The sequence below is a fragment of the Vigna radiata genome, unplaced genomic scaffold (genome assembly GCF_000741045.1).
Source record: "Vigna radiata var. radiata cultivar VC1973A unplaced genomic scaffold, Vradiata_ver6 scaffold_83, whole genome shotgun sequence".
Lineage (NCBI taxonomy): Eukaryota > Viridiplantae > Streptophyta > Magnoliopsida > Fabales > Fabaceae > Vigna > Vigna radiata.
The window spans coordinates 657873-669686 of NW_014543268.1; the positions used below are offsets into that span (position 1 = coordinate 657873).

At 27.1% G+C, this 11814-nt stretch overlaps 1 protein-coding gene across 1 annotated transcript; it reads right to left on the reverse strand.

The window, feature by feature from the left end:
- Positions 1-2270: 2270 nt before the first annotated feature.
- On the reverse strand, positions 2271-5130 carry LOC106754052 (protein trichome birefringence-like 25). The gene is made up of 3 exons (XM_014635993.2): positions 4651-5130; positions 3975-4258; positions 2271-3129 (listed from the first exon to the last, which is right to left on the reverse strand). Exons 1-3 carry the CDS (start codon positions 4925-4927, stop codon positions 2380-2382), a joined length of 1311 nt encoding a protein of 436 aa, XP_014491479.1. The 5' UTR covers positions 4928-5130; the 3' UTR covers positions 2271-2379.
- Between the last annotated feature and the right edge of the window lie 6684 nt (positions 5131-11814).

The following is an 11814-nucleotide window of genomic DNA, read 5'->3' on the forward strand; positions in this document are numbered from 1 at the left end:
TCTTAATCGTCCTAGGTCGAGAGTGAAATGTGGGAGAAAGAGGATCCCAAAACCTCATGAGAAATATGTTTAAATAACATATTTTAACATGTTTTCTTGAGTTCTTGTTTATTCTCTTCCACTAAAATTGTTTCTTTTTAATTTATTTTACACCTATAAATAAAGAAATAAGACATAAAACAAACATTAAACAACTAAAACACATAAAAACACCTTAAACTTGTAATAGAACAAAGTAAAAGTTATGAAAAAAATTTACTTATTCATAAAAATCTAAAAAAAAAAGCTTAAAATCAATAATTAACATTTCCTCATACTTTAAGGTAAAAGTATGATTACTTATTTTATTATTTTGTCAAAAACATAATAATGTTAGTCTTCTTTCATTCACAACTGTGATTTCTATAAAAGATGATTGTTTATGAGTCATAAATGAAACTCATCTACGAATAAGAGTTTCAATATCATATACCCTTGGTTTTGTGAGATATAATTTTGATATGAAATTCAATATATTTTCAATTTAATTTTACTAAATGTACGCTTGATTTTGTATGGCCAAATTTCCATTTTTTTTTAAATTGAGATTTGACTAGACAAATAACTTCCAACAAACACACGTGACAAATTATATTGAGACACCCGTGAAGTCACAGTACACTGCATCTGCATAGGATTTAAATCTATCTGGGCTAATTATGTGCCAATACAATTTTAAAACGAAAACTAATATATCTCAATATTTAAAATAATCTTTATTTTCTGAATGAACATGGTATAAGTCAATGTTCATAAAAGAGTAATGATACATAGACAATATTTTTTGACAATATTTGAACATCAATCATATGTGTCATTGTATGATTGGTCCAAATGATACAATGACACTACCATGAACCAATAACACAATGACATGTATGATGATGTTCAAATGTTGTCAAAAAATGTTGTCTAAGTATCTTTATCCGTTCAAAAAATAATGTTTATATTTTTCAATATATTTACATTTTTTTTATCGTGCATTTTTACCTCTTCATTCTTCCTCTTTTATCTGCTTCTTTTATACACACAACATGGAGGATTTTCAAGGAGAAAAACAGTATACAACAAAGTAAAAAATCGTGAGGATTTATAAATATATTAAAAAAAACAAATATAAATAAGGAAATCCAGTCCACTATGGTAATGGTTTTGGACTAAGAAATTTAGAGAGTTGACTTCATCATGCACTTCCAAATTTTCACTTTTAATTTTTTCTAAATATTTCATAATTAACCTTAGTATTCTCTTTTATAATTTTTTTTCTCTTTTTTAATAAACTCATTCTGTATCTTTTAACAGATTTCGAAATACAATAAATAGTTAAATAGATTTTGAAATTCAAGTGAAAAAATATTTTACGAATTTCAAAATTTAATTAAAAATTTATTAAATTTCAAAATCTAATGAAGATTATTTCAAAATCCATTGAGTATTCTTTAGAGTTGCAAAGTGAAACGTCGATTTGGAGATGATTGTTTGATACGGACTTGTTTGTATATATGGGCTTCAACTTTGCCACAGCGATACTACTATTTGTCACTGCCCCATCACTTGAACTCAATTCTCGTTACCTATAGGATCTTTTTCTTTCTGAAACCTATTGGAGGGTTTTTTAAATCGATACAATCTAGTAACAATCGATAAAATGAATATTTTTACTATAGTGAACTTACACATATATTATTTATAAATTCATATTTTTAAATTATCAAACAAGTTATACTTATATATAAAAAAACATTTAATTAAATTTTTTAGTAAGTGGTAAAGTTAAAACAAATTATACGATTATTTTACTAGCCTATATTTAAAAATTTATATTACTAATAATTATACAAATATATTTATATATTTGATGTTTTTTTAATACTTGTTTTATATATTGTTACACAATATCTTCAATAAAAAAAACAAAACAAAAAAATGTTCCCATAAATAATTGACAGATTTTTTTTTAAAAAAAAAAAATCACCTTCCAGAATATTTCTTGTATTACAGCAATTCTAGAAATTTCTTTAAAAATATTTTCTCTCTAATCTATTATTTTCATCATTTTTTAAATTAAATTTTACTATTTTAAAATAAATTGTCAGTAAGCAACAATATATGTTTCAGAGTATTTATTTAAAATTATAGCAAGGATAATATAATTATATATTCAGAAAGATTTATTTATTCAATGTATTCGAAAACTAAAATAAAAATATGATTTATCCCTTCAAAACCAATTGAATTCAATCCATGAACATAATGTAGATGTTATTTGATTATCTTCAATTCTATTGTTTGGGTAATCCTTGAAGTCACAGGGAGAAAGTAATGAATTTACAGAAATGGTCAGATTATGAGCATTTGCAAAAGTATGTCGTTCCAGGAATCAATTGGGCCTGGGAGACACCAATGCAGGCAATCATTCTGGACCGTAGAATTGAGCAAAGGATGAAAGTAACGGTATGGGCCTGGATGGCCATCGGGCCTCAACAGTGAAAGCCCAGTGGTATCCAAAAGTTTGAAGTTGGGACTTGCATTCTTGGCCCTGTCAAACTCTTCAAGTTCAATGCTTCTCAAGATGGAATCCTCATACCTCACAGTTATCTGGTCCTCTTTGAAGGGCAGTGTCCTATTGCAGTACCCTCCATTGAACCACTCGCCATACTCAAAGTGGTCTGGTGTGGTGGTTCTGAAGAACACAACCGCTTTGTGCTCTGAATGTGTCATGAAATCAAAAGCCTGCTGCAATGCTTTGCTGTATGCATGTTGGAACCCTTGATCTGTTAAATTCTTTCCCTGGCATTTGTAGCAGCCTGTTACAGTGTTGTTTTCATGGTATATTGCTGTCTTGAGGAACCATTTGCCACCTGCGATTACAACATAGTCAAAATTCTTGTATTGGCTGGTCCACTTGTCGTCCACAACGTCAAGATAGAGCTGTGGTTCTGAAGAGGAAACTCCATTGATGTCCTCGAAAATATCTGCTTTGACAAGGAATGGACTCCATAGTGTTGAGAGGGTGAAGTTGTGGGAAGGGAACTTCCATATCCTTGATTTATATTCCTCATCATGGTACACCGCATCAGCTTCTTCCACCTGCACCATACACAAATCATGTGCCGCTAATTGGTAAAGTAATAAATCAACAACGCATACCTGTGAAAGGAGCAATTGAAAGAGAAAAATCGATTGAATATGAAGTTCAGACTACAATATTTGCTAAAAGATACCGTGCTTAAACTGGTTTATTCTCTTCCCACACCAAAGATGTTCTCGCACTAATGATCATTGATCACAAAATTAACCACTGGTTAGTGTTTAAGTATTTCAGAATTGAGGTAGACAAAGCTGTTTGAAAAAGACACCAGACTATCATGGATGTCGTGGACCAACCACACAAGCACAAGCTGTTTTCCACAATCCTGCTTAAACAGCTTTATTTACAACGACATAGATATCACTATCAGATAAAGGACATTGCATGCAGTGCAAGCTGTTGAACAATATTCCTCATGAATCAAATTTGGAACCACTCGTATAAGATTATTTACTAGTTCTAACCATGGGCTAGAAACTATTAGGTAGATCACACCATTACATGAACTTGACTAGTTATAGAGCTAACAGCCCCATTTCTAATTCTTCGCTTGTATTGTAAAATTAAAAAAGAAAAAAAAAATCAATTTAGTTTCTTGTGATTTGACAGGTCGGCGAAGAGTAAAACATGAGTGTGTCTAAAGCTGAGTAGAAAAGAATTGACAGCAATGTGTTACTGGTCACAAGAAACCATCTCTTGTAGGTCAGAGAGATAAAGAAAACCATTAAGAAGCTCTAAAAAAGGAAAGTTAGAACAGAGACAGGAGTACAGATAGAGTACTTTCTGATGAGAAACCAAAAGGCCAATCATGTGAAATTTGGTTAGCAGAAGAAACTAAGTGTACCTGTGAGAGAAGGCACAGTAGAGATTGCACATGGTTGCGAGAGATGGAATCACCAATAAAGGCCAAATATTTATCCCTCATCATGTCAAGGAATTTCCTTGGACTGAACTTGGGTAATTCACAACCCCTTGGGTTCCACCTCCAATAAAGGTACCCCGAATCAGGCCGTCCATTTTTCATGCAGTTCTGATGATCTTGAATCACACTGCAGCTCTCATTGGTGTACCTTGGACCATTTAGGTCCGGCACCCAATCTCCCACAAAAAGATCGCACTCCACTGCATCTAAACATTGCAAAGGAAAATTATCAGCATTGCATCAATATATATACAAACACATACCACACATTTCTAACTTCAAATCACAAAATTTGATCTTGTGCTTTCTCAATTCAATGGAGGAAAGAGTGGGACTCTAGCTGAGAGAAAAATCTGAAGAAATGGGGTTCTGCTAATTATCTTGTGATATTTTGTTCTTGATGAATATGCATAAAGAATTGTTCTAAGTTTGACTAAGGGGAAATTTATCCTACCCAAATAGTGTAGAAATTGTCTCCCACAAAGGATAAAGGATGGTCGTGGTCTTGTACTAAAACTACATTAGTAAACCGAAAACACATTTTCGCAGATGGACTAGTCTATAACACTACAAACAAACATATGCAATGATTTGTTACCTTGGGGAGAGGCTTGGGTCTGGTTTACCGGAAAATCAGCAGAATAAGACGGCGGAGGCGGAAAAGATAGAAAGGTTGAGTTCGCTATTGCATTTGCAAGAGGGGGAGGATTGTGCACAACAGATGACAAACTGAAGGAATCGGTGAAGAGGAGGCGAACAGTGAGACCCAACAAGAGACAAGACAGTGCCAACTTAAGGAAGAAACGATGATGATGATTATAGTTGTGCTTCTGCGCGAACAATGGGTTGGAATCAGACCTTGTTTCCTTCTTCATCTCGTGTCACTCCACACCAAGAAAGGAAAATGTCTGATGCTAAAAATGAAAACTTGAGAACAAAGGCTTTAGCTTGTAAACCTCTACTTTCTCAAAACGAAACAAAACAAACAAAGGACCCTACAAGAAGGACCGAGTAATTGTGGGTATGAATAGAAACATTTTAGAATTAAAGTGCTGCATGTTTTTTGTATACTTCTGTTTCTTTTGTACCTTCTATGCGTGCTATCACTCACGACACGGCCAAGATCGGAAATGTAAAAAAACGTTTGCACAGTTACTAGAAAGAGCTATTATAATAATAAAAAAAAGGTAATGATATTTTAACTCAATTTTTATCAGCATTTTTTATTCTACGTGTTAAATCGTGATTAATTTAGATAGTTAAAATTAAATAAAAAAGGAAATGAAAGAGAAGAATTAGAAATTTTAGAGATTTTAATTAGTCTTTGGATTTGAAATTTCATTACCAGAAAAGTTGTATTAAGTTGTTCAGCTTGTTAGTTGTCAATTATAACTGTCATTTATTTTGTTGTAACTGTCGTTTTGAAGTATTATTAAAAAATTCAAATCATTATTGACGTGGATTTTGTGAATTAATGTCCTTCATTTCAATATAACTTTGTTGTTGTTAGGTTATTTTAACTTATTTTAAATTTTTTTAATTTTTTTTATTATTTTGGAATTGTTTTTGTTGTTAGATGTTCTAATTTAGAATTACAGTTTAATGAAAAATTAAGGAATATGATAAAGTTCTCCAATCACAAATTTTTCATAACACTAGACATTAATGTCAACGTGCACATATAAATGCCCACCTTTACGTTTTTTTATATAATTAATGATAAATGTAAATAGCATTAAATTAATACACATTATTAGTATACTATCATTAATGTCATTTTGGTGGATTATCATTAATGCCATCACAATGGAAGTAGACTATAAAATAATGGTTTCTTTGTTGTTATGCCACAGTCTTCACTTAACACAATATAATGAAAGTTTTGAATTGTAAATATATTTGTCATGTTTATTCATGCTTTTAAGAAAACCAATTATCGTGTGACACGTGGTGAAGTGAAAAAATTGATAAAAATAGAAATCAGAGTATTATTTTATAATAAAAAAAAGAGAATGTGGAAGTGAGAGTTGTTGTTTGGTTTTTCCCCAGCCATGACAGAAGAGAATGTGTGTGACAGATACAACACTATATGCTATTTGTGTTTTTTTGTTTTTGTATTTTGTATTCTAATCTTTCTACAGCTTTTATGTCCTGTCACCTCACAACGTGCTGTGCTGTCATTGTGTCATTTTATTTTAAGATGTGATTAAATTAACACTATTTTATGGAGGGATAATATACTTAAATAACGTATTTTTATAATATTTTAAATGATTCATAATAATATTAATGATTATTATTACTGATTATAAAATAATTTTGAAAATGGAGTTGAGTTACTTTTAATTCTTTGCTTGATATCTATTTTTGTAATTTTTTTTCAATTTTTTTTAAAATGTCTTAATTAATTAAAAAAAACAAATTAATAGTGATGGTATGTTATGCTTTTATTTAGTTTTTAAATTTTTTAATTTGTTTTATACATTTTTAAAATTTTTTGAATTAAATTTTTGGTATACAAATGACACCTATTCAGTGTAAATGTTAACTGTCATTATTTTAATTTTAATTTATTTGTTATATAATATATATATATATATTATTTAATTTAGTCTATTTAAAATAGAACAACATTATTATTTTTAAAAATAAAACTAAATTTAATATTTATATAGATATCATAGTGATATTTTTTATTAAAATGATTTTTTAATATATTATATTTTTGAATATTATTAACCAACTGTTAATCATGTTTTGTTAATAAATTTAACATAAATATCAATATAATATTTATATAAATAATAAATTTAATCTCAATCAAAACAGAATCAAATATATTATTTATAAAAATATTATTAATTTATTTATTTTTATAAGAAAAATATAGATTAATAATATATTATTTTTACATATTTATGTATTTTTAAAATTATTTATATTTAATTAAATTTAATTTTAAAAATATATAAATTAATAATATATAATGACCGAATATGTTGAAAATTTGTTTTTAATAAAAAATATTTATATAACATTTATATAAATAATAAATTTAACCTTAATTTACATAAAAATAATATTATTATAGTTTTATTTTAGATAAAGTTAAGATTAAATGGAATAAAGGATTAAAAAAATTAGAAAAAAAATAGGAATTAATTAAAATTTTAATTGAAACACTGTTTTATAACTTGAAACGTAACTGAAAAGAAAAAGGTTTAATAGAAACAAATACGAAATATTTTCAATCAAAATGGAAACAGTAACTAAGTCTAAGTTTGTTTAATTAAATGGAGATTTGATATTAAATCACTTTTATTTGTACTTTTTATTTTAAGGATAATGATATTTAGACAACATTTTGATAATATTTGAACAATGATTACGTGTCAAAAAATTATTGTCTAAATATTTTGACAATATTTGAACAATGGTCAAAAATTACTTCACAATAATGTTTATAATTATTATTATTGATTATGGAGTAATTTTTTACCAATGACATATTGATACATAATCAATGTTTAAATGTTGTCAAAAAAATATTGTCTAAATATCGTTATCCTTATTTTAAACGTAAACTGATGAAAACAAAATGAGTTTTTAAGAAAATGATAGCTTGAAAGGTGGAAATGTAATGAAGTGTGTGGTTAGTTTTTTGACACATAAAAATCTTCCTAACCATACTCGACTTTGCTTAGAATGAATATTTAGCAATTGAGTGTTGGTCAAATTTTATTTTTCAATGTTGATGTTCAAACAAACAAACCTAAATTTCACAGCTTTACTATATAAATAAATAAATAAATTTAACTATATCTCTATAAATAAAAAAATAATAACGACTATCTTTAAAAATATAGTTTAATTATTATTATTTTTTTTTTCAATTTTGGGTTTATTCAAATAGCACAATCTTTTGGAAATCTTCTTGGGACAAGAGTGTGATACTACACATGTGAAAAGAGATCCGAATCACCAATTATCACAATCTCAATGTCTTTAAATTAAAATTAATAAAGGTACATCCTATAAAAATTACATATTTTAGCACATTAATATTTAATCTATTGGAGAGTAATAATAATTTAATATATAACCTCTCAATTTTAATAATAAGATGAACATGTATTTCTTTAGCATAAATATTCTCTTAACTCTCACTATCCCTGAGATGCTAAAGCTGAAAGCTCAAGGCCAGCTCATTATCTTTTCCATTATAAATTCATTTTATTTAAAGAAAAAAAAAATAGGAGATAGGCATGTTGATATGAATTATATTCCACATATTTATTGTCATCTTCCATCTCTTCTCTCGTCTCTTATCTCATCATAATGAATATCCTTGTGTTTAGATTTTAGTTTGAATAACCTAAATCGATTTAACTTTTATTCGACACTTTATTAAAACGATTTATATTTTTTAGACAATAAAATTTATAAAAATCACTTCAAATTTCAATTAACTAAAAAAATAATAATGATTTTTTAACTTAATTTATCACATGAAATCTAAACACATTATCTTAATAAAGCAATTTTTTCTATTCTTTTTGTTTTAGTTATAAGTTGGATGAATTTGGTACGCTTTTGAGTATACCAAAATTGGATATTTTCTTTCTTGTTTTCTTTTTTCTAAAGATAAAAAATATACACTCTAATAAGATAGAGTAACACCTCCTTTCAACTCAAATATTCTCAAACGAAAAAAAAAAATTAAACTTAATTGAACATAATAAATTTAATTAATTCAATAATATTATTCTTGAAACACTATATATTTAGCGGTCATTCTATTTTAAACAAAAATAAATATTTATCGTAGTAAATTCTAATAAGAAATTATTTTAGAAAAATGATATTTTGAATTAAAATTAGTAAAATTAAATAGTTAATTGATTTAAGTAGTTAATATGAAATTGATTATTTGTTTTATATATGTTCCGATTATAAGATTGAATCACCTAAGTTCTTCGTAATTTTTTCCAAACTCTGTTTTGTCATTAGTGCAATAATAAATGGGCAAAAAATGAGTGTGTCTAACTCCTACCTTTAATTTATATTTATAGTTTTTAGACTTTGGATTAGTGAACCTTAATCTAGGTCCAATCACCCATAATCAACATTTTACCTTAATCACGATCGAAAGTTTACTTATTGATTGTTGGTCAATTAGTCCTGACATTGTCGTCCAGAGATAATCATAATCATCCAGTTCCTCTAATACAATATATAAGTTTTAAAATATATAGAAAAACATAGAAATAAAAGAAAGAAAAAAGTAATGAAAAATTTGCAAGTTTTTCCCCTAAAATAATTAGATAGATCGGGAATATGCGATTTTTTTATCGCTATTATATACTTATTTCTGTTAAATTAATATCAATGATAATATTATATATATATATATATATATATATATATATATATATATTATAATTATTTTAGTCAAATTTGAAATTAGAAAAAAAAAAAGAGTTATGAAATTGTAATAATGATTTAGGGCAAGTTGTTTCAAAATTTGATAAATGACTTGAATTTACCGTTGTACTTCAATGAGATTAAGTTTTGATTTGAATATTTGATAAAAATAATTTTTATTTTATCATTTTAGGTTTATGTGAATGTGTTGTTTGTATTTTAATATATAAAAATATTTGAACATGATTTGGCTTGATGAAAATTGCTTGTAGTTTTATAATGAATATTAGAACTTAGAAATGAAAAACCTTATTATTTTTTGAAGATGTTTTGAGTTAAGTTTGATGCATGACATGTACTTGTAGATTTTGATGTTGAATGTTGTAAACTTCGGATCTTTACTTTTTTTTTAAGATTAAAACATGTTAATGCTGGTTGGATAAGTTAACTTTATAAATATTAAATATTAACTCGATATAATCTAATTTTAATATGTAGAAAAAAATTATTTCATTTTTTCTTTAGAAATGTTTATAAATAAATTTTTCATATTCAAAATTTATAATGATTAATTGTTTTATTTGTATGCAGGAATATTACAAACATCCAACGTGTTTCATGGAAACACCCATCCAATATAGGCTCATTTAAGATTGCATAGAAACTGTGAAAATGTAGTGAGAGATTATAAACATTTAAGTAAAACAGTAATAACTTAGTAGTAAGACTCTGGCATCTCCAAGTATACAGTAGGAGCTAACACGAATGAATTAAAACCCTATATAATAAATATAATATGTATCTAATCAAATAAAAAACTAATCAATTTAATGGAATATCAAAAATTATTAGTTTTTCTTATCTATGTTCTTTGATAAATTGTTCTAAAGGCTTTTCAATAATTGCTTTTATGAGGTATGATTTACAAACTAAACATATCTCTACGAACTTAGTCTAATAGAAAAGTGAATTTTATTAGGAATTACAAAATTTGATGAGTCTCGCATCTTATTTAATAATTTTGTTTCATGATTTTTTATTTTTTAATACATTATGAAGCATGGAAGATTATGTTTTAAAAGATGACATATAAGAGAGTATATATAGCACAATAAAATATATATATATATATATATATATATATATATATATTATAGTAAGTAATTAAATTTAATTATAGTGATCAAATATAAATAAAAATATGAACTTTTCTACTCTAAAAATTCGCTTTTAAAATGTTGAAAACCGATATATCTTATTCATGCAATACGGGCTAATTACTCTCGTATCAATATATATTGAAAACTTAGAATGCATGTTTCAATATGAAAAACGAAAGTCACCGAAAGTAATTTCAACTTGAATGTAGATAATGAATACATATTTAACTTGATCTGTTATATGCCTAATATGTATTTATTTACCCAAGAATGTTCAATTTTTTCCCCAAAAATAAGCATCTTCAAAATAAAAAATAATAGTCAATTTTTGTCATAAATCAAAGGATCAGTTTTTCAAAACACTTATATGGTTAAAATATAAGTGTTAGAAGTGACACAGGTAGTATTAATTTACAGACCATTGAAAACAAAGTGTAGCAAAAGGCTATAACTAGCCTATCTGAATTTAATAAAGTGCAACGGATAGTATTTACTGCGACAATTTGTGCAGTTATGATTAGTTGACTATATTATCTCTGTGACATGCATCTACATAAATGCAACAATAAAAATTTGCTTTCAGTCTTTAATATGTTTCTACCTCGTTTCTGTCTGTAATGTGTGTAGGGTTTGGGTGAGTTTTTTCTCCGACAGAAACTCATCACCATTCAACCCTACTTTTGCTAAAAACATACCAACAAACACTTGGTATTCAACTCGTAAGCTGAATTTTTTTTCGATTTCACTATATAACAGAGTCACCCAAATGAAACTCAAAAACAACTACAAATGGTTGGAGTAAAATGTCAGAAAGCGTGTGGGTCCGCTTCATGTTAATTAACTAAAAGAAATTGTACAAATTTAAACTATTACCGAGTCTGCAGTGTGACGTTTCCACCTACGTCAAGTAATATTAACTGTACTTACCTTAATGACCAAGTAATGAAGAAAGAGTCATGGCCAAATATTATAATCACATACAATATTACAGATCAAAATGGAGATATGCACAGGCAGAATATGACTTTTACTTGGATTAGGAAAAACATTGTGATACTAAGTCAATAATTCTTGTTTAGTTTTTTTTCCATTCTTAATAATAAGATTTTAGTTACATCTAATCAAAATGCGTGCACACAAGATAGAACAAATGCACACTAATCTTGCTCCCCAGATCA